The following is a 22444-nucleotide window of genomic DNA, read 5'->3' as shown; positions in this document are numbered from 1 at the left end:
GCTCTAAAGCAGGGACCTTGTAAATAAAGCATGAGAAATGAGGCTGGCTGCGTGGCCGGGTAACTTCTGGAGGGTAGCACTGCTCTTCAGCCACGTGCTGCCACGAGAACACAGACGCTATGCTGCCACCGTCCCCCGTGCCTAGGAGAAACCCCTACTGAGAATGTTCTGTCATCTCCCGATACTCAACTCTCTGCCGTGTGTACAATTAAAATTGCGTGTGTGTGCCAAACATTTTCTGAGGGCTGCTTCTCTGAACAATGGCGTAGGAATGGCAAGACTGCAGAAACCACCAGCCTGGTTCAACCTTAGTTTGGGTACTTACTAGCTGTACGACTTGGGAAAAATTCCCGGCCTCTCCGTGCCTCAGCTTCTACTTCTGGAAAGCGGGTACAATGATGGCACCTACATTCTAGGGTTGCCCGAGACTCCGGCGGGTTACTCTTAGGATACTCCCTGGTGCAGGGGGCACGCTTTTCCTGTAATCTCTGCTTTCGCTTTCACCCAATGAAGGAAGGGGTGATTAGAAACCATTTGGGCAGGGGCGGGTGAAGGGGTGAGGAAATTCAGACTGATGCCGAGCAGGGTGCCTGAGGCAGGAGCCTTTGCTGCCAGCCCTCGAGGCAGGGAAACAACTTCCCACTTCCTGGGGAGAAGTCACCAAGAAGGGGGAGGCAGGGCAGGGATCTGAAGCCAGGACTGGGATTCCAGGGCCTGTGCTTTCCCAGCTGCTGCACAAGAATCGAATCCTTGCAGGGGTGGAGAGCGGGCAGGGGGTGGGGTGGGGGGGGGCGCTGGGAGGAGTATCTCCTGCAGCAGCACCACTGCTCCCACGTTAGATAACGTGGCTCCATCATTTCCTGAGTGACCCTGGGCAAGTCACTTACCCTCTCTGGGCCTCAGCTGTCTCATCTATAAAATGGGATGGCTCTAGTATCTACTCACCAGACGAGTGTTCCAATTAGATGTGGACCACTCAGTAAACGTGCACCTTTGTAACCTTACAGCCGTCGCTTTGTGTCATGCCTTCTCCTGTTACGGGGTCCCTCGCTGTCACTAATGGACTCCTGGAATAACTCAGGATGTGCCTTCCACAGCTCAGGGCATCAGACATCTCATTTTGTCCTCATCCTGACCCGAGGCCTGCCAGCTCCTGACCGACCGAGCGTTTGGCCCCATCTGGAGAACGGAGTGAAAGACGCAGGCAGAGACAGAACAGAGACACGGGTGGGGGAGAGCACAACGTGTGCGCATCACCGCAAGACAGGGATCTTCCTTATCCCCCTCCCCACAATAAGTGAGCCTCCCACCCTGCCTTCCCACCTCTACCGCCCTAGGTTTGTCAGAGAATTTCACCCGAGGGCAATTAAGTTGTAATTCGAGGGCAGCAGAGCTCAGGGTTGAGCCCCGGGCTCTGGAGCAGGGTGGGTCTCAATGACAGCTTCCCAGCTTCCCGGCTGGGTACCTCCGGGGAAGTGCTCACCTCTCTGTACCTCTCAGGTCCCTCCTCTGGAAACGGAGTTCAGAATTAATAGCGCCTGCTCACAGCGGTGGACAGGAAGGCTGAGCGGCACAGGGGCTGGGGCCTGGCACCCTAACAGTTTGGCAGGTGTCAGCTGCGGTCGCTTTCAATATTTGGGTACCGACTGCTACAACGGTACCTTCTCCTCCCCTCGGGGAGGGCAGGTCGGGGCTCTCCTGGGTACTGCTGGGTCCCCAGCATGGCAACACAGGCCTGGCACAGGGGAGGCACTTGGGGGACTGTTTCCTGACTGAACAAATGGAAAAAAAGACTGAAAGAAATCCTGAGTTAGACCCCAACTTACTGAGAGAGGGGTAGAGGAAGCGAAGAGCCAGATGCGGTGACAAGAAGCAGCTAGAAAAGATGAAGACAGAAAAACGAGCTCTCTGTATCCAACCTGTTCGTTTCACAGACGGGAAAAGTGAGGCCTGGAAGGGGCAGAGACGACCTCTTCACCTGCTCAGAGAGGTCCCGATTCCAGCGCCCGGCCCCACGCTCAGCTGCCCCGCTCACAAGGCTCTGGGAACAGACAGATGTCACTAAGAAAAAACACAGGACTTTATTATTCCCGTTACAGAGGGCAGGTCTTCGCAGGATGACAGCGGGGACGAGGCCCCTACTTGCCGGCGATGAGCGGGTTCCGCAGGACCACGATGACGGAGTCCCCGCGCAGGAACATCTTGGAGATGTAGCGGTCCTTGTTGACTGGCTTGGACTTCTTCTTGCCCTTGCCGCTCTTGGGGACCTCGGTCCACATCTCCTTCACATTCTCCAGCACCATGTTGCAGTGCCTGGTGGGGGCAGGGGGTGGGGAGGCACCAGGAGTGAGGCGGGAGCCTTCCGCCCACCCTCTTCCAGCAGCGCAGCATGGGAGAAGGTGCGGGCCAGGGGCCAGGAGAGCTGGGGCTCCCACGCCACCTCTACAAGTCCTCAGGTTGAGGCTTGGGCAATGAACTTCACCCCTCCGTGCCTCAGTGTCCTCCTCCCTAAAATGGAGCCATTTGCAACACCTCCCTCGTACGGCATCTCGATGAAATGAATCAATACAGAGGGCTCCTGGGTGGTGGCTCAGTCAGTTCAGCGCCCTCCTCTTGATTTCGGCTCATGTCATGATCCCCGGGTCATGGGATCAAGTCCCGCATCGGGCTCTGTGCTGAACGTGGAGCCTGCTTGGGATATTCTCTCTCTCTCTCTCTCTCTGCCCCTCCCCTCTCTCTTTCTATAAATAATTTTTTAAAAAAATCAATACAGTATTCTTATTCTTGTCAAGACTTACGATAAGGGACTGGCCCAGGATAAAGGCAAGCAAAATGGGTTTGCCTGTGTTTCTTTCTGAACTCCAAGTGCGTCTAAAGGCACCAGCAGGGATGCTGCTTCTCTTTAGAGAAACAGAGGCCGCAGGGGCCTATGGTGTACATGACGCCTCCACTGTAGTCCTGCTCAGGGTGCCGGGGGGACACGGGTGAGGACGGTTTGGATTAGCTCCCTCAACAAACACTTGCCATGAACATGGCAGTGAATGAAACAGAGGATATCCCCACCCTGACGGGGCCTGTGTCCCAGTGAGGGCAGAAGGATGCCAAGCGAGTAAACAAAGGGACCGGATGTGCTCTCAGGTTATGTTAACTGCTAAGAAGAACAATTCAAGCCGGGTGAAGGGATAGAAGGATATGAGGAAATGTGACCAAGTGCTAACAAGAAAAGAAAATCGTTAAGAAGAGTGGGGAAGCAGGGGCGCCTGGGTGGCTCAGTGGGGTAAGCGGCCGACTACGGCTCGGGTCATGATCTCACGGTTCGTGAGTTCGAGCCCCACATCGGGCTCTGTGCTGACACCTCGGGGCCCGGAGCCTGCTTCCAATTCTGTGTCTCCCTCTGTCTCTGCCGCTCCCCTGCTCATACTCTATCTCCTCTCTCTCTCAAAAATAAACATTAAAAAAAAAAAAAAATTAAAGGGGCACCTGGGTGGCTCAGTTGGTTGAGTCTGACTTCGGTTCAGGTCACGATCTCTTGGTCCATGAGTTTGAGCCCCGCGTCAGGCTCTGTGCTGACAGCTTGGAGCCTGGATCCTGCTCTGGATTCTGTGTCTCCCTCTCTCTCTGCCCCACCCCTGCTTGCACACACCCGCTCTCTCTCTCTCAAAAATAAATAAACGTTAATTAATTAAAAAAAAAAAAAAAAAAAGAGCAGAGAAACTCTGTGCCTTGCTATAGAGTCATATCCAGGAGGGACTGCTGAGTGAAAAAGGCCAAGTGTGCATGGAAAGTGATCTTCTGAAGGGAAGAAAGAGGGCAGGAGAAGCATATATACCACCCGCTTGGCATTGTACAATGCAGAATCCTGGAAGACGCTCAGAGACTGGGAGCAGTAAGGTGACCTAGGTGGACTGGGGACAAGCTAGATGGAAACTTGCCACTGGAGTGCTATTACTGTTTTTGGAATGATGTGAACACATTACCACTTGGGAAAAAAAAAAAAAAAAAAAAAAGTAGTGTACCAATATGGAAACATTCCTGAGATGCACCGTTAAGTGAAAACGCCGAGGTCTAAAACGGCGTGGTAGCCCATTGGCACGGATTTATTTTTTAAAGTTTGTTTATTTTTTTTTTGAAGGGGAGGGGCATGCAAGAGGGGCAGAGAGAGAGAGAAAGACAGAGAGAGAATCCCAAGCAGGCTCCGCATTGTCAGCGCACAGCCCGACACGGGGCTCGATCCCACGGACCGCGAGATCATGACCTGAGCCGAAATCAGGAGTCAGAGGCTTAACCGACTGAGCCACCCAGGTGCTCCAGCAGTGATTTAAAAATAAAGAAAAAGCACCCTCCTCTGTCTGTCTGCATGAGAACACGTAAGGAGACCCGAGGAATTTGCCATGGAGGGCTTCCTGGGGAAGGCAGCCTTCCGATTCTTTGTCTCCCTCTCTCTCTGCTGCTCCCCTGCTCACACTCTCTCTCTCTCTCTCAAAAATAAATAAACATTAAAAAAAAAAAAAAAAAAGAATGCCTTCGCTGACCTGCAGTGATGTTCTCAGACCACGGATATGTGTGAAAAACAAGACGCAGAAGAGCACGTGGAAGATTCTATCTTAAAAACAACTAAATTCACGATAGCGACGACATGCCAACGAGACCTCAATAAAGCTGTCGGCAAACACCACGAAGGAGCCCCCGGGTGTGTGTGTGTGTGTGTGTGTGTGTGTGAGTCACATGTGGCAGGATACATACTAGGGTGGGAGGCTGATCTATATCATACATAAAAAACATATGTAATAAAATATATATCCTACATAGAAACGAACCACCACCTACTGAGTGCTTATCAAGCACCCCGGCCTCTTCTGAGCACTTTCCGAGCACTGACCCAGCAATCCTCACGGCAGCTTGCCCCCGGGAGGTAAACACGAGTGTCATCTCCGGCTTCCAGAGCAGGACACTGCACACAGTGGGATGACATTTTAGAAGTGGCAGAGCCTGTGTTCAAGGCCAGGTCTACCTGCCTCCTTGGGCTCGGCACTTCCTGGTCTCGGTCTCAACCTCCTGGAGAAGAAACTGAGGCTCAGAGAGGGAAAAAATCACTTGCTGTTCCCTCTGGCTGAAACTCTCAGATCCTAGCTTGTTCCTTTATTTTACTCGGGTGTTCACCACTGCCTCTTCCTATGGGGCCTCTCACGTCACCATCTAAGATGGCACCCCCTTCCCAGCATTCCATACTCGTACCTGGCTTTATTTTTCTCATGGCACCTTATTCATGTGCTTGCCGTCAGCTTCCCTACCTACAGCACAAGCTCTCCTGAGTACAGGGGCTATCCTGTACTTTGCTTTAGTCGCTGCTGTGTCTCTGGAGCCTAAAAAAGTCCCAAGCATGGGTACTTGATGTTAGACATTCTATGTTACAGCCGCAAACACTGATTGAGAGCTTCCTGTGTGCCAGATGCTGTCCTTCTTTTAATTTTTTTTTAAATGTGTATTTATTTTTGAGAGAGAGAGAGACAGAGACAGAGCACCAGTGGGTGCGGGAAACGCAGTATTAGAAGCAGGCTCCGGGCTCTGAGCTGTCAGCACAGAGCCCGATGCGGGGCTCGAACTCACGAACCGTGAGATCATGACCTGAGCCGAAGTCGGAGGCTCAACTGACTGAGCCACCCAGGCGCCCCACCAGATGCTGTACTTCTAATGACTTGATTAGATGCCGCGTGTATCAAGTCACGGAATCTTTGCAACCACCAGAATTACTGCCACTGTACGGAAGAGAGAAAGTGAGTTGCCGAAGGTGTCGCGGCTGCTAAGAGGCAGAGCTGGGACGCGAACCCAGGAAGACCGGCTCCCAAGTACATGCCCGTTAACTACTGTACTGCACACCTCGAGGTCTGAAGAAGCTTATGCCCCAGGACTCTGAAAACCTTGTGTCTGGGCTCCTCCTACTGGAGCTGGGGCCGCCCCTGCAGGCCTGGACGGAACACCTTCCCAGAGCCAGGCGCTCACCTATCGAAGGCCTTCACGCGGCCCAGGAGCTTCTTGTTGTTGCGGCAGTTGATGAGCACTTGGGTGTTGTTCTTGACCGACTGCGTGAGCACAGAGAGCGGACCCGTGTTAAACTCTTCCTCCTCCCGCTTCTGCAGCTCCTCGGGGGTCATCTCACTCTTGGGCTTGTTGAGGAGGCTCCTGAGGGGGCAAGCATGGAAGCGGTAGGTGAGAGGGCCCAGAGCTGGAGCATGGGTGGTCACATGGCCTTGCACTCAGCGTCTCCTCAACCTTCCCCTAACACGCCCACCCTCCTGCTCAGCCCCTCTCGCTTGGCATCACAGCTCAGATGCTTAATAGACATTTCCAACCTTACGCATCGTCGGTGAGCTCCAGATCTCCCAATCGCCCCCACTTACTCTATCCAGAGCCTTCCCTGTCTCCATCCTTCTAGTTCCTTGAGCAAAAACTCTGGTATCAACTTGACTCTTCTCTCTCACATCCGCCATTCAATCTGTCGGCAAACCCTGCCATCTGCTTCTAAAATACATCCAGTGGGGCGCCTGGGTGGCGCAGTCGGTTAAGCGTCCGACTTCAGCCAGGTCACGATCTCGCGGTCCGGGAGTTCGAGCCCCGCGTCAGGCTCTGGGCTGATGGCTCGGAGCCTGGAGCCTGTTTCCGATTCTGTGTCTCCCTCTCTCTCTGCCCCTCCCCCGTTCATGCTCTGTCTCTCTCTGTCCCAAAAATAAATAAACGTTGAAAAAAAAATTAAAAAATAAATAAATAAAATAAAATAAAATAAAATACATCCAGAATGTCACCATTTCTAACCATGGCCTAAACCTCCGCCATCTCGCTCCTCAGAGCCTTACTTGTCTCTCTGCTTCCACCCATGCTCCTGGACAGTCTGTTCTCCAGAGTAGTCCCGGATGTTGTATCAAAACCTAAGTTATATCATCGCACTCTTCAAAACCCTCCCATGGCTCCCATCTCTGTAAAAACTAAAATCCAACTGTTTTTTTTGTTTTTTTTTTACAATGTCCTGCATCTCCCCCCATACCTCTGTTCCAACCAGGGGCCTCCTAGGTGGTCCTTTAAGGTATTAGGCAAACTTTCACCTTTGGCCTCTCCATTTGCTTTCCGTCAGCCTGGATACCTCCCCAGGTTATCTCTGTGGTTCTGTCTTCAGGTCTTTGCTCAAGTGTTGCCCTCTCAATGTGTCCTTCTGCACTTATTATTAAGTTAATCTCTCTCAAAACTGGCATTCCCCATGCTTTTTACCCTGCTCTATTGTTTCTTTACTCACAGCTCTGGTCACCTAACATGCCATATGCTTTACATGTTTATTATCAGTGTATTTATTGCCTGCCTCTGCCCACCCCATAAGCCGCAGCAGGTTGTTTTTTTTTTTTTTTTTTCCCCTTGCGGGGTGGGGAGTGCTATTCATTGGTATATCTATCCCACGTGTCTAAAGCAGTGTCTGATACATGAGCACTCAAGAATTGACGAATGAGGGGCGCCTGGGTGGCGCAGTCGGTTAAGCATCCGACTTCAGCCAGGTCACGATCTCGCGGTCCGTGAGTTCGAGCCCCGCGTCGGGCTCTGGGCGGATGGCTCGGAGCCTGGAGCCTGTTTCCGATCCTGTGTCTCCCTCTCTCTGCCCCTCCCCTTTTCATGCTCTGTCTCTCTCTGTCCCAAAAATAAATAAACGTTGAAAAAAATTAAAAAAAAAAAAAAGAATTGACGAATGAATAAATAAACAAGTGAAATCATTACGGCGACTCGTTAGTCGAAAAAGTCACGAAATAGGTGAAAAGCCAACCGTTTCCAGCTCTAGTTGTCCGCCTAAGTCCCATGCCTCAAACCGTTATTTTTTTTTTAATTTTTTTTAATTTGTTTTTTTTCAACGTTTATTTATTTTTGGAACAGAGAGAGACAGAGCATGAACGGGGGAGGGGCAGAGAGAGAGAGGGAGACACAGAATCGGAAACAGGCTCCAGGCTCCGAGCCGTCAGCCCAGAGCCTGACGCGGGGCTCGAACTCACGGGCCGCGAGATCGTGACCTGGCTGAAGTCGGACGCTTAACCGACTGCGCCACCCAGGCGCCCCACAAACCGTTATTTCTAAAACTCCGCACTCCCCTTTCGCAGGTTCTTCCCCTTAAAATCCATTTCAATAAGATTAATTCTCTGGGAAAGCTCCCAGCCTATTATCTGACAAAGCTGCCTTCTCTCCCGAACTTAGGATCCATCAAGGGCCCCACGCCCGCCCTCAATCTCATCGGTGGAAAGGTGAGTACTTTACCCCTAAAATCTGCCTCCGTCCCGCCTCTACCCATCACTGATAAGCGGCCACATTTACGCCCTCAACCCCACTCCCGCCGCCAAAGCCTAGCCCGGCCTCACATGGTGGTAGTGGCTGCGCTCTCAGTTCAGCGCCGTCTCGTCCGCGTTGCTCCCGCCTCTGAAACTAGAGCTACAGAAGGGACTTCCGTTTCCCTTGGTCCACTTCCGTTGGCGCCTGCGCAATCGCAACCAGGGGCGGGGGGGGGTGAGGGTGGGGGCGTGGCCTGTTGCCATAGCGATCCGCGCCAGGCCTGCGCGGAGGTGGAGTAGAAGCCTCGCGTAGTGGTTCCAGGTCTTTTAGGACCGTACGGGGCAGATATTCACGAGAATGGAGAGAAGAAACGGGGCCGACTCAAATCACTTCGTTGTAGAGTGGCACAGGCTGAAGGAGGGAAAGGACACGCCATTCCAAATGCCCGCCGGCCCTGCCTCCGGGGGCGCGGCCTGCGCGAAGCCAATCGGCTCCTCGCTTTCAGGGATGGACACCGCCCCTTTTCCATTAGGGACGGTCCTTTTCGGGTCTATTGAGCTTTCCGACTCCGAGTAACCAATCCTTTGCCTTCATACACGAGGGGCGTGGACCTGCGCCTAGGTCGAATGTTTTCCATGATCAAACATTTCTCATTGGTTTCCCTTCTTCCGCTGAGGTGGAGCCTATGCCTTTCGCGCTCCCTTTTGGGTTGTGCAACCCTCAGGGGACCAACCCCCAAAGCCCTAGGGAGACAGGAAGGCGTGCTTTCAGAACGAGAGTCCGCATTGGCTTCACCCGTAGAGAAAGGGTGGGATGGTGTAGTCGCTCTTCTTGTTCATTGGTCGGGTGATTCCATGGGGTGGGATTTGGCTGGGCCTAAACTATCCGCGGTCCCGGACCGGTTTCAGGGCGAAGCTGCCATGCCTTCCGGGGGCCGCGGGCGGCCCCGGCTACGGCTGGGGGAACGTGGCCTCTTGGAGCCACCCTCACCGCCCAAGCGCCGCCTGCTACCGCGGGCGCACTTCTTGCCTCTGCTTCTGCTGTCCCTGGCCGTGGCCTCGGCGTTCTACACCATCTGGAGCGGCTGGCACCGCCAGACTGAGGAGCTGCCGCGGGGCCGGGAGCTGCGGGTGAGGCTGGCCAGGGACACGGGTACCCCTTAACCCCGCCTGCGCTTCCCTGAGGTCTCAGGTGGACGTGTCTGTATCGTACGGCGGCAGCCGCAGGTGCTGCGGTCTCCGTCAAATAGAGCGCATGCCCGTTGCTATCGGGCTTGTTCTGTAATAGGTGGTTCTCCCTCAGAGGAAGAGTCTGGAAGTAGTAAGACTGGGAGTTCTGGGTTCCAATCTGAAAGTCAGCCATTTGGAAGAGTCCTTTCCCCTCTCTCGGCCTCGATTTCCCAGTCAGGATTGGGGTGGGCAATCTGATGGATTTAGAGGGACCGGATGATTTTAGAGGGACCTTTTCTGAGTCTACCTAGGATTTATCCTGGAAACCTCCGATGCTGGAGGCCCGAATTAGGAAGAACCGGGGTTCTTAGGGGAGGTGGCCTCCGGGGTAGGGTCGGTATGGGGGTTGTTCTCATGCTCTGCACTTCTCTTCCCTATCTTACCCCCCCTCCCAAGGGCCGGTTGATCGGAAGCCTCCCTGAAGCCCGGCTGCGGAGGGTGGTGGGGCAACTGGACCCACACCGTCTCTGGAACACTTACCTGCGCCCCCTGCTGGTTGTGCGGACCCCGGGCAGCCCCGGCAATCTCCAAGTCAGAAAGGTAAGGGGCCCCACCTCCAAGCCCTGACCTGGCAGCCTGCCAGGGAATAAGAACTAGGCATTCTGCCCAAGATCCCTCGAGCAACTAAGACGCAGAGCTGGGGCTCTGACTGGGGATAATCTGAATCTAGAGTCCCACTTTAGTAACCACCAGGCTGTACTGCCTTCTGTACTGCTCCCCAGAGCTTACTATGTGCTAGACAACTGTTTCATGAGGTGCGTAACAATGTGATCCTCACTATGCAAATGGGGAAACCGAGGCCCAGAGCAGTTAAGCATTTTGCCCAGCTCATAAATGATATACCAAGTTTCAGGTTGGCTCCAGAGCTGGCACAACAACATCTTTGTATTGCCTCCCTTTGGGGCCTCCAGATGCGTTTGAATCCCTACTCCTTGAGTTCGTATCCGACCTCAGCCACTTGGAGTGTGACCTTGGACTAGTGTCTTAACCTCTCTGTGCCTTAGTTTCCTCATCTATGAAATGGAGCGAGCCACCGACAGTCCTATCCCCATAAGGCTCCTAGAATGAGGCGTGGCACGCAGTGAGTGCTATTGGAAGAGTGAGCTGGGATTAGTCTTGAAGAGGCAGGGTCACTACACACACTCAGTAGGGACTCAGCAAAAGTGTGTCAAGGGAATGACTTAAACAGAAGTGGGGATCATGAGTCAGCCCAAGCGCTCTGCATGGCTCAGGTCACATGGCCCTTCTCCCGACCTCCTCCCCAGTCCCCACCCACCCTCCCACCTCTCTCCTGCCACTAGTTCCTGGAGACTACCCTACGGACCCTGACGGCAGGCTGGCATGTGGAACTGGACCCCTTCACGGCCTCGACACCCCTGGGGCCACTGGACTTTGGCAACGTGGTGGCCACGCTGGACCCAGGGGCTGCCCGTCACCTCACCCTTGCCTGCCATTACGACTCCAAGCTCTTCCCATCTGGGTCGGCTCCCTTTGTGGGGGCCACGGATTCGGCCGTGCCTTGCGCCCTGCTGCTGGAGCTGGCCCAGGCCCTGGACAGGGAGTTGAGTAGAGCCAAGGAGCAGGTGAGGAGTGGGGGGCCCGGGCTGCCTCTACCCTGGTCCAAGCCACCAGCCTCCCCTGCCTGGACTTGTCTTCCTGCTTCCACTCCACACACATAGCCACAGGGATCTTTTCACCCCCTGAATGTCAGATCCTGTCCCTCCTCTGCCCGAAACCCTCCCCAGGGCTCCCACCTCATGGCAAGCCTGAGCCAGAGTCCTTACAGAGGCCCATGAGGTGTGCCCTGTCACCTCTCCATTCCCATCTCTCACCCCTGTCCCTCCCCACTGTGCTCTAGCCACCCACCTCCTCCCTGTTCCTCAGATTCTGGAGAGTTCCCAGAGTCCCTCCCATCTGAGGGCGTTTGCACTTGCTCTTTGCTCTGCCTAGAATGTGCTTTTCACAGATACCTTCCCGGCTGGCTCCTGCCTTTCCTCCAAGTGTCCTCCAATGTCACCCCCTCTGAGATGGTTTCCCAACCACCCTGAAAGAGCCCCCCCGCCCCCCGTCACCATCCCAGGCTTTATGGCGCTTTGTCTGTCTGTCTCCCCAACTAGAATAAGCTCCACACAGGCAGGGATTTGGCTGCCTTGGTTTTCTGCTGTATTCCCTGCACCCAGATGATTACCCGGCGTAAATTAGGATGTCGGTGGAAATGTGTGGGATGAATAAATGAATGAAACCACGAATCTCCTCATGCTCCTCCCCTGCTCAGACCCCTTCCTTGGCTCAACCCCTTGTAACAAGGCCCAAGATCCTTGTAACAAGGCTCTTGCTAATCCCCCCCAGGCCTTTTCACCAAGCTCTCTGGCTCTGGCCCCAGCCCTCATCCATGTTGCTTCCTTGCCTGGGGATACTCTTTCCTCTGCTCCATTCTGCCAGGCCAGCTCCCACTCATCTCGGTGCAAATGTCTCTTCCCAGGAGACCCGACGTGCTTCCCAGGCTAGTTTATCCCCGACTCCCTTCCTATGCTCTTTTAGAACCCTATAGTTCTTCTTTTTTTAATGTTTATTTATTTTTGAGAGAAAGATAGAGTGTGAGCAGGGGAAGGGCAAGAGAGAGGGAGACACAGAATGCGAAGCAGGCTCCAGGCTCCGAGCTGTCAGTGCAGAGCCTGACGCGGGGCTCGAACCCACGAACCGTGAGATCATGACCTGAGCCGAAGTCCGACTGAGCCACCCAGGTGCCCCGAGAATGCTGTAATTCTTGGAAGCGTTTGTCCCAAGTGTATTTCACTGTTTGCACACTTACTCGCGTGTGGGTCTCTTTTGGTAAATGAGCCTAAGAAATAACACTGACAATCAGAGCTGACCCTTTTTAGTTACTATATGCCAGACACTACGCCAGGACCCGAATTTGAATCCTACTGTGTGATGAGACTTGTTATTAACCCCATTTTGACATCTGATGCTGTGAGAAGTCACTTACCCATAACTGCTCAGCTACGAAGTGGCCGAGCCAGGATTTGAACCCAGGCAGTCTGGCTCAGAGTCTGTACTTCCGGCCACCGCCTTCTATGAGGGAGGAGACCTAGTTTTCCCTGCTCAGCTGTGCAAGAGGGCAGGGAATGTGGATGGGTCCAGACCCTGACCACCAGCTCCCACAGGAAGCCCCGGTGACTCTGCAGATGCTCTTTTTGGATGGCGAGGAGGCACTGAAGGAGTGGGGACCCAAGGACTCCCTTTATGGCTCCCGGCACCTGGCCCAGCTCATGGAGTCTGCACCCCACAGCCCAGGCCCCACCAGGATCCAGGCTATCGTAAGACCAGGGCCCCACTGGGTTCCGGCGAGGGAGGGAGAGGGCCGTGCAAGGTTGGCCACATCCCACCTGGCCTCTCTCTCTAGGAGCTCTTCGTGCTTCTTGATCTCCTGGGCGCCCCCAATCCAAATTTCTACAGTCACTTTCCTCACACGGCCCGCTGGTTCCATCGGCTGAGGAGCATAGGTAAGGATGTAGGCGGAGGCAGGCGCCAGCCTGGGATGTGGGAGGGACGGCCAGCCGAGTCAGGCACCTGTCTCTAAGGGGTCATCCAGCCTGCCCTCTACCTCCCTAGCCTCTAAGGCACTAGGGCAGAAACACACAAAGATCCCACAGCAATCAAGTGCAGTGACTACAAACAGGGGCCCTGGGGTCAAATAGCCCCAGGTTTGAATTCTGGTTCTGCCTCTTACAGGCTGTGTGAACCTGGGCAAACGGCTTCGTCTCTCTGAGCCTCAATTTCCTATCTGTGAAATGGGCACAAAACTGACAATAGGAGGGGTATCTGCCTCTGAGGCTCAGAGGGAATAAATAGACCGGGTACACAGTGAGCCTTCAGGAAGGGGTAACTACATTCTTGTCGGGATGATCAGTGCTTTGCCCAGGCCTCCCGCCCTGCTCTGATTTGTGAGCAGAACCTCTGACCCTGAGGGGCTGGCTCTTACTCTCTAATGCCACCACCTCCAGAGAAGCGTCTGCACCGCTTGAACCTGCTGCAGTCTCATCCCCAGGAGGTGATGTACTTCCAGCCCGGGGAGCCCCCTGGCTCTGTGGAAGATGACCACATCCCCTTCCTCCGCAGAGGTAGGTGCTGTAGGGAGGAGTGAGGGCTGGGGAGGGGCGGGGGTCCAAGGAAAGCACAGATGGGACCTGGCCCTGGCCCACTCCCAGGGCTGGGGACTGGTGGCAAGTTGTTTAACATCTTCGTGCCTCGACTTTCTCATCTGTAAAATGGGGTCACTAGCAACCCCTGTCTCAGAGCTGTGGAGGGAACCGACTGAGCTAATACGTGTAAAGATGCTCCTTGCATGGTGATGGCACATAATAAGCGTTCAAGAAAATGTTAGCTACTCTTGTTGGCGCCTCAGTGATTGTGGATTCCAGCCCAAGCCTGTCTTTCCAGGCCCTGACAGCCCAGCAGAATCACCCAAGGAACTCCGAGAAATGCCCAGTTGCATTCATTTCTGGCCTACTGAACCACAGTCTCGGGTCTCTGAATTATTTCTGCAAGAGTCCCAGATGATCCTGAGGCACCGCCAGGGCTGCAGACATCTGCTAGAGGGGTTCAGAACCTAGGTTTTTATTTTTATTTTTTTTTCAACGTTTATTTATTTTTTTGGGACAGAGAGAGACAGAGCATGAACGGGGGAGGGGCAGAGAGAGAGGGAGACACAGAATCGGAAACAGGCTCCAGGCTCTGAGCCATCAGCCCAGAGCCCGACGCGGGGCTCGAACTCCCGGACCGCGAGATCGTGACCTGGCTGAAGGCGGACGCTTCACCGACTGCGCCACCCAGGCGCCCCAGAACCTAGGTTTTTAGAACCGGACAGGCTTGGGTTCTGCCACTTCCCATGGGTTGACCCGAGGCGGATTACCCAGCCTCTCTGAGCCTCTTGCCTATGTTTCTTCTAGAAAACGAAGAGACATATACATCCAAACACACCTGTATGTGTATATTCATACTCACAGGGTAGGGAGGATTGAACAAGAGTAGGTATATAAAATGCCTTCGTATGCAGTGCTTGGCGTATAGTGAGTATCAACAACTGCTTTTTAAATTTTTGCTCTATAATTTACTCATTGAAAAAATATGCATTCCTTACAGTGCCTTTTTTTTAAATCTTTTTTTTCTGATTCTAGGGCACCTTTTTTTTTCATTTTTATTTATTTTATGTATTTATTTTTTTAATTTACATTCGAGTTGGTTATCATATAGTGCAACAATGATTTCAGGAGTAGATTCCTTAATGCCCCTTCCCCATTTAGCCCATCCTGCCTCCCACAACCCCTCCAGTAACCCTCTGTTTGTTGTCCATATTTAAGAGTCTCTTATGTTTTGTCCCCTTTCCTGTTTTTAGATTATTTTTGTTTTCCTTCCCTTAGGTTCATCTGTTGTATATCTTGAAGTCCTCATAGAAGTGAAGTCATATGATATTTGTCTTTCTCTGACTAATTTCGCTTAGCATGATACCCTCCAGTTCCATCCACGTAGTTGCAAATGGCAAGATTTCATTCTTTTTGATTGCCGAGTAATACTCCATTGTATCGATATACCACATCTTCTTTATCCATTCATCTGTCGATGGACATTTGGGCTCTTTCTATACTTTGGCTATTGTTGATAGTGCTGCTATAACCATTGGCATGCATGTGTCCCTTCGAAACAGCACACCTGTATGTATCCCTTGGATAAATGCCTAGTCGTGCAATTGCTGGGTCGGAGGATAGTTCTATTTTTAGTTTTTTGAGGAACCTCCATACTGTTTTCCAGAGTGGCTGCACCAGTTTGCCTTCCCACCAACAATGCAAAAGAGATCCTCTTTCTCCGCATCCTCGCCAACATCTGTGGTTGCCTGAGTTGTTAATGTTAGCCATTGTGACAGGTGTGAGGTGGTATCTTATTGTGGTTTTGACTTGTCTTTCCCTGATGATGAGTGATGTGGAGCATTTTTTCGTGTGTCGGTTGGCCGTCTGGATGTCTTCCTTGGAGAAGTGTCTATTCATGTCTTTTGCCCATTTCTTCACTGGATTATTTGTTTTTGGGGTGTTGAGTTTGATGAGTTCTTTATCTGACATGCCATTTGCAAATATCTTCTCCCATTCCGTCAGCTGCCTTTTAGTTTTGCTGATTGTTTCCTTCGCTGTGCAGAAGCTTTTTATTTTGATGAGGCCCCAATAGTTCATTTTCGCTTTGGTTTCCCTTGCCTCCAGAGTGTTGAGTAAGAAGTTGCTGCGGCCAAGGTCAAAGAGGGTTTTGCCTGCTTTCTCCTCGAGGATTTTGATGGCTTCCTGTCTTACATTTAGGTCTTTCATCCATTTTGAGTTTATTTTTGTGTCTGGTGTAAGAAAGTGGTCCAGGTTCATTCTTCTGCATGTCGCTGTCCAGTTTTCCCAACACCATTTGCTGAAGAGACTGTCTTTATTCCACTGGATATTTCCTGCTTTGTCAAAGATTAGTTGGCCATACATTTGTGGGTCCATTTCTGGGTTCTCTAATCTGTTCCATTGATCTGAGTGTCTGTTTTTGTGCTAGTATTATACTGTTTTGATGATTCCAGCTTTGTGATACAGCTTGAAGTCCGTTTTAATGATTTTTTTTTTAAGTTTACTTATTTACTTTTGGAGAGAGAGAGAGCACGAGCATGGGAGGGGCAGAGAGAGAGGGAGAGAGAGAAAATCCGCACTGTTAGCACAGAGCCTGATGCGGGGCTCAAACTCACAAACCTGAGCCAAAACCAAGAGTCAGACCCTTAAGTGACTGAGCCATGCAGGTGCCCCTCCAGAGCCTTCTTTATGGATTCATTCAGTGACTATTTCCCACTGCAGTACTGGGCCAGGTGTCAGGGATACAGTGATGGACAATAATCTGCCTGGGTCCTGTCTAGTGGTGGGGGGGACAGATATTGACAAACACAGAGGATATTGGATATTGACAGATATTGACAAACAGAGGATATTGGATATTGACAGATATTGACAAACACAGAAGAAAGTGCTCTGAGGACAGGAACTCATCGCAGTGCAGGGATTAGGAAAACAGACTTAGGAGACAGGTGTCCTGGGTTCCAATTACTGCTGTGCAGGTTTACTAGAGGCCGGAGCTTAAGCAAATCATTGTGCCTGCCTCTGTGCCCGGGTGTCCTCGTCTATGAAATAGGGGTAAATATAGGATTACTCTAAAGGATTATTGCAGGGATAAAATGGTGTGTGGGGATGTGTATGGCCTCAGTGTAGGGCCTAGAATAGAACATGTATGATAAAAGTACAAGCTAAGGGCACCTGACTAGCTCAGTAGATAGAGCATCTGACTCTTGATCTTGGGGTTGTGAATTGGAGCCCCACACTGGGTGTTAGAGATTGCTTTAAAATTTTTTTTTTTATATTTATTTATTTTTGAGAGAGAGACAGAGACAAAACGTGAGCGAGGGAGGGGCAGAGAAAGAGAGAGACAGAATCCAAAGCAGGCTCCAGGCTCTGAGCCATCAGCACAGAGCCCGATGTGGGGCTCAAACCCACGAACCTCAAGATTGTGACCCGAGCCGAAGTCAGATGCTTAACCGACTGAGCCACCCAGGCGTGCCTAGAGATTGCTTTAAACAAATTTTTTTTTTAAAAGGTACGAGCTATAAATAAAGAACAGAAAAACAGCCTAATAGTCTACCTGGTAAGGAAACTCAAAGGCCCTCTTTCCCTTCTTCTGGTCTTTGCCTAATCCATTAACTATTCAGTTTCTCTAATGTGTGTCTGAGAACAATAGATACACCAGATGTGTTTTTTCAAACGAACACGTTGCCCTCACGTGCATAAAATCGTCATTCAGAGTTCTTCAAGGGCCAGGACTCAGTATCTTCTGGGTGGGGGTGAGGCAACTTTGCCCGGGCCTGGGTCTGGGCTCCTGGGTCGGCCGTCGGCCTGACCAAGCCTCCCCTCTCTCCTACAGGGGTCCCAGTACTCCACCTCATCTCCATGCCCTTCCCCTCTGTCTGGCACACGCCTGGCGACTCGGAGGCCAACCTGCACCCCCCCACGGTGCACAACCTGAGCCGCATCCTCGCCGTGTTCCTGGCTGAGTATCTGGGGCTCTAGCCCCCCTTGGCGGACTCTGAAGGAGAAGTGTCCAGCTGGGACGTCCCAAGGGCACCCGGAGCCAACAGAGCTCAAGCCAGGCTGCCTGATCCTTTCTTCTGCTCTATTCATGCCATGATCGGAAGATCCTCTTTCCTTTGATGGTCTCAAGCTGTCACTCTTCAAAGACACGGAAGAGACAAGGCCACTGTGGGGGCGAGAGCCAAAGGCATGAGAGCTCGGACCCTGTCCTGAAGCACTTGGTTTGAAGGTTCACAGGCACCAAATGCTGTTTGGTTGGAGTCAGCAGACCTTGGTCAGGCATCTGGACCAGCAGCACCACCCCACCAAATGAATCCTCCGTGGCTTATGTTCTTACGATGTCAGTGGATTGCCATGGGGGGTCGACAGGGGACGTGCTTGTAAACAGGAACAGAGGAGACGGAAGCCGATATTTGGGGACTCGAGTCTGCCAGACCCAAGGGCAATAAACCAGTTTTTCTGGGGAACATATTCTGCAGAATTAGCATGACTAGGTGTTGCATGAGAAAGGGGGATCAGAGACGCGGGATGAGACATTAAAGGAGTTTCTTCATTGCACAATGTGACATTTCCAAGAGTAAGAGAGAATGCAGTGTTGTTTCCCCCAAACTATTTCAGCGTGGAACCCCTTTATTGCAAGGCTCGTGGAACTAGGGTACCTCAGAAGTCACATTGGGAAACACTCGGTTTTGGCAAGTTTGAGTGTGTCCGTGGAGGGAATAAGACGGACCTTGATTCACTGCCCACCAGGCCTACCAAACCATCCTTTGTCTTTCTGTTGTGGGTGTGGGAGTGTGAGAAGGTGGGGGGTCACTGCAACTCCAGTTGAGGACGTATTTCCCAACCCTACCTAATATTCATGCTCAACTGGAGTGCTTATTAAAAAATTCAGAATCCCAGGTTCCCCCCGTTCCCCCCCCGCCCCAACTACCACCCAAACTTGCTGAATCAGAACTCCAGAGAGGGGCTGGGACTTTGCAATGAGCACCCGAGGAAGCCTTCCCATCCCCCATAAAGCTGGGGGAGACACACTGTCCTTAAGGTGCGTTCCCGACAGCTTAGCAAACCTACTCAAAAGAAAACCGTAACGTGGAGGGTGCCTAGAAAGGGAGTCCTCTGCCGGGCTCTGTGCCTGCTGGTTTTGTGACTTTGATGGAGTCCCGGCAGGCAGTTACGTAGTGAAGGTGAGCACTGGCCTTCCGAGCCAGCGCGGGGCTGGAGAAGACTCCAGAAAACTCACAGGCTGAAACCCAGGATATCAAATGAGAGAGGAGAAATAGGTCCTCGTTCGTGGTTTTCCACAGTAGCTGACCTTCATCTGGCGCCTGCTGTGTGCCAGGCGCCATGAGCACTTTACACAGGTTGGCTCATGGAGTCACCGCCCAAGTCCTGAGGTAGGTACAATTTCGGTTCTCATTTTGCAAAGGAAGTGGCTAGGGCTGAGAATGATACCCCGTTGTTTACAGAGCCCACGTTCTCACCCACAACTGCACTCTTAACCCCATGTCTCATCTCCCAGAAATCACCTGTGCCGGCCCAACAGATGGTTGACAAAAAGTAGCTCCTCCTGTCGCATAATTAACTGCAAGTTAGAGCGGGGTTGGGGGGGACACTGGTGGCCTCTTACAGGTGGACATGGCACCAGTCGAGTTTAGAAATGGAAGTTCTGTGTCTTCTATCAACAGCCAGGTGGCCTGGATCTCAAGCCACAGGCACGGCTCCTGTTTGTTCATTTCTTGTGTGTTACCCACAGTGCCAAGCATTCGAGAGGGTTTCATCTCCCCTTAGCCTCACTGCCATCCCCAAGGGAGGGGAGACCATCACCTCGGTGTTAGAGACAGGGAGCCGTGTGTTCAGTTACACACCCCGGGCTCTCTACGTCTCCTGCAAGACCTCCTAGTGGGGTGTACTGAGTACCAGGCACCGGGCAGGGAGGCCTGATGCACATCTCACCCTTGAATCGGGGACAGGGATCCTTAGCCCCATTTCACAGATGAGGCTGCTGATGCTTGGCCAGGTGTCTTCCGCAGCTCCCACTTGTCCCCCAAACTAGGGGCTTTCCGGTTTTACAACTCTGGAGGGGCCGCTAGGTTTATCTGAAGTACACCTGTTGAGCAATCCAGGTGCCGATGACTCACACATCGATCTTTCGAAGAAGGGTCAGTATTCTCATTTTGCACTTGAACAAACAGCTTCAGAGAAATCAATGGCTATAGGTCACGTAGCCGGACACTTTCATGCAACGTGTCTAGGGGCACTTTTTTTTAATTCGCTCTGCTTATAACTATTTGGGCTTGTTGGTGTCAGTCATCAGTCTGGGATTCGCCATCCTGTCTTTAAATATTATCTTTGTACCATTGTCTCTTCTGATTCTAGAAGGTCAACTGAGTATGTTAGACATTGTATTTTCCACGACATTCTTTCATATTTTTTTTGTGTGTCTCTTTTTTGTCTCTGTGCTAACTTTTCAGACCTAGCTCTGGTTCAACAAATCTTTTTATCAGTCTTGTCTTATTTGCTGTTTAGCCCAGCTATTGAGTTTTTACTTTGGGTTATTGAGTCTGTGGCTCTTTTTTTTTCCTGTTATTGTTACTAATATAATCTGTTGTCAAATTGGCTAACATACAGTGTGTAAAGCGTGCTCTTGGTTTTGGGGGTAGATTCCTGTGGTTCATCGCTTACATACAACACCGAGTGCTTATCCCAGCAAGTGCCCTCCTCAATGCCCATCACCCATTTTCCCCTCTCCCCCACCCCCCCTTTTTAAAAATGTTTATTTATTTTTGAGAGAGAGAGTGAGCATGCATGCACATGAGTGGAGGAGGGGCAGAGAGAGAGGGAGACACAGAATCCGAAGCAGGCTCCAGGCTGTGAGCTGTCAACACAGAGCCCAGTGTGGGGCTCGAACTCACCAGTCGTGAGATCGGGACATGAGCTTAGTTGGACGCTTAACCAACTAAGCCACCCAGGCGCTCCTGTGGCTTCTTTCCGCCCACTCCCCACCCCCCAGATTTCCAAGCTCTTGTATAGAGCAATCCTATGAAACCTATAAGCCACAAAGAGTATCCCCTGGTTTCCAAAAGTTCATGTCCCACCACTTTTACAAAAAGACCTACACTGGTACCTATTTTCACTAAAGGAAAGATTTTCACTTTTATGAAAAGAGCCGTTACCGTACTAATGCAGGTCTTGTGTAAAGGTGAGGTGAATTAACTTGAACTTTGGGGAAGGGGGGGGATACCTGTATTCTAACCTGTGCCTGACCGGTTCACCCTGTGAAGCCTTTGTGAGTCTGCTTCTGCTGTTGTCTGTGACTGTCTACTAGTCATTGTCTGAAAAATCACTTGTGGGCATTCTAGATGACAGTTCCTTACCCCAGAGGATTTATGTTTGTTTCTGCCAGACGTCTCAGCTAAGAAGTACCCTGCAACACAGATGATACAAACCTGGGCCACAAACCTGAGCCAAGGGCCAGCCTGTGTCCATGAATTCTTGGGGTCCGCTTTTTTCTCTCCTTTGGTCTTGTGCTCCCCTCAGTGTTATTTAAAAAAAAAATTTTTTTTTTAATGTTTATTTTTGAGAGAGGGAGACACAGAATCTCAAACAGCCTCCAGGCTCTGAGCTGTCGGCACAGAGCCTAACATGGGGCTTGAACTCACGAACCGTGGGGTCATGACCTGAGCCAAAGTCAGGTGCTTCACTGACAGAGCCACCCAGGCGCCCCTCCCCTCAGTGTTTAGAACATCTTCTCTGCAGTCTTCTGGGTCATCCTTACTGGAGCTTGTAGTTTGGTGGGATCCCAGCTCCTGTGAGATTTCCCACCTTGGGCAGGCTTGGCCTTGACTTCTGTCTGCTTGTCCCTACAAGATTACAAATAGGAAACTCAAGTTTGTTGGCATAAGCAAATGCCCTCAGAGCAAAAGTAGCTTCCATGCCCCATGTACCTTTCCCTTAAATTTCTGGCGTGATGTGTCCTTTAACTGTATTATATTGGCTATTTGATGCTTTTACGATTTTTTGAACTACCTGTTTTCAGCAGAAGAATCCAAATAATGTGGTGTCTCCCTCCAGAAAACTGGCCCACAAAGCCAAGCCAAGACTCAAACCCAGCTCTCTTTGATTCCAAAATCTAAGTATTAAATAACGACCGTGATGTATCCTAGTCTCTCTGGCCATTTTTATACCCTGATGAGAATGTCAGAGACTGTTAATTGGCTCTCAATATCCATTCTTCTCTCTTCCTTTATACTTGAATTGTTTCAATGACTGAATTCGTCTTCTTATTTAGTAAATAAGTGAGGATTTTAAAGCTTCAATTATGGGAAACACAGGAGTCTTTAGTAAAACAGGTTTTTTGTTGTTGGGCATGATGTACCAGCTAAGGCACAACATTTCCCAGTCTCCCTTGCAGCCCTTCCGTGTGGCTTAAGCTGTGACTAACGAAATGTTGTATGGTGCAGTAGTTCTGGGAGGAAGGAGTCTTCTCTTCCTGCAAAATAATGATGGCTGGAGTTCTAGCAGCCATCTTAGACCATGAGGATGGGGGCCACAGCCAAAGAATAGTGAGCCGGAAGCAGCCTGGGTTCCTGATGACTTCAGGGCCACCGTACCTGCCCATCCCGGACTTCTAAAGAAATTAAAAACTATCTTGTTTAGGCTACGAATAACGATGAGATTTTTGAATCCAAATGGACACAGACGAAGGAGACTCAAAAACAATCTCAAGCTAAGGGACTTGGCTAACGATTCTTTTCTCCGTCTTTTCCAGCTCAC

At 51.4% G+C, this 22444-nt stretch overlaps 2 protein-coding genes across 3 annotated transcripts; one reads left to right on the top strand and one right to left on the bottom strand.

Annotated features, from left to right (window-relative positions):
* Positions 1-2058: 2058 nt before the first annotated feature.
* SNRPD2 (small nuclear ribonucleoprotein D2 polypeptide) lies at positions 2059-19151 on the bottom strand. 2 transcript variants are annotated; one of them, XM_043600531.1, is made up of 4 exons: positions 19136-19151; positions 8385-8466; positions 6001-6180; positions 2059-2313 (listed from the first exon to the last, which is right to left on the bottom strand). In XM_043600531.1, coding segments are annotated over exons 2-4 (357 nt in total). In that variant the 5' UTR covers positions 8387-8466; positions 19136-19151; the 3' UTR covers positions 2059-2138. The 2 variants fall into 2 exon arrangements, with proteins under 2 accessions (XP_043456466.1, XP_043456465.1); XM_043600530.1 differs by lacking the exon at positions 19136-19151 and having other exon boundaries at positions 8385-8485.
* Positions 8840-18237, top strand: QPCTL (glutaminyl-peptide cyclotransferase like). The gene is made up of 7 exons (XM_043600500.1): positions 8840-9425; positions 9921-10064; positions 10826-11107; positions 12692-12844; positions 12931-13030; positions 13532-13648; positions 17505-18237. Exons 1-7 carry the CDS (start codon positions 8922-8924, stop codon positions 17648-17650), a joined length of 1446 nt encoding a protein of 481 aa, XP_043456435.1. The 5' UTR covers positions 8840-8921; the 3' UTR covers positions 17651-18237.
* Positions 19152-22444: the final 3293 nt, after the last annotated feature.

The sequence above is a fragment of the Prionailurus bengalensis genome, chromosome E2 (genome assembly GCF_016509475.1).
Source record: "Prionailurus bengalensis isolate Pbe53 chromosome E2, Fcat_Pben_1.1_paternal_pri, whole genome shotgun sequence".
Lineage (NCBI taxonomy): Eukaryota > Metazoa > Chordata > Mammalia > Carnivora > Felidae > Prionailurus > Prionailurus bengalensis.
This window is presented reverse-complemented; position numbering and strand designations above follow the sequence as displayed.

Coding starts and splice junctions, on each gene's coding strand:
- SNRPD2 (XM_043600531.1), bottom strand. Junction 2,314..6,000: donor CGCGTGAAGGCCTTCGATAG/GTGAGCGCCTGG, acceptor TGCCCCCACCAG/GCACTGCAACATGGTGCTGG.
- QPCTL (XM_043600500.1), top strand. CDS start 8,922: ATGTTTTCCATGATCAAACATTTCTCATTGGTTTCCCTTCTTCCGCTG. Junction 10,065..10,825: donor GCAATCTCCAAGTCAGAAAG/GTAAGGGGCCCC, acceptor TCCTGCCACTAG/TTCCTGGAGACTACCCTACG. Junction 13,031..13,531: donor CCATCGGCTGAGGAGCATAG/GTAAGGATGTAG, acceptor CACCACCTCCAG/AGAAGCGTCTGCACCGCTTG.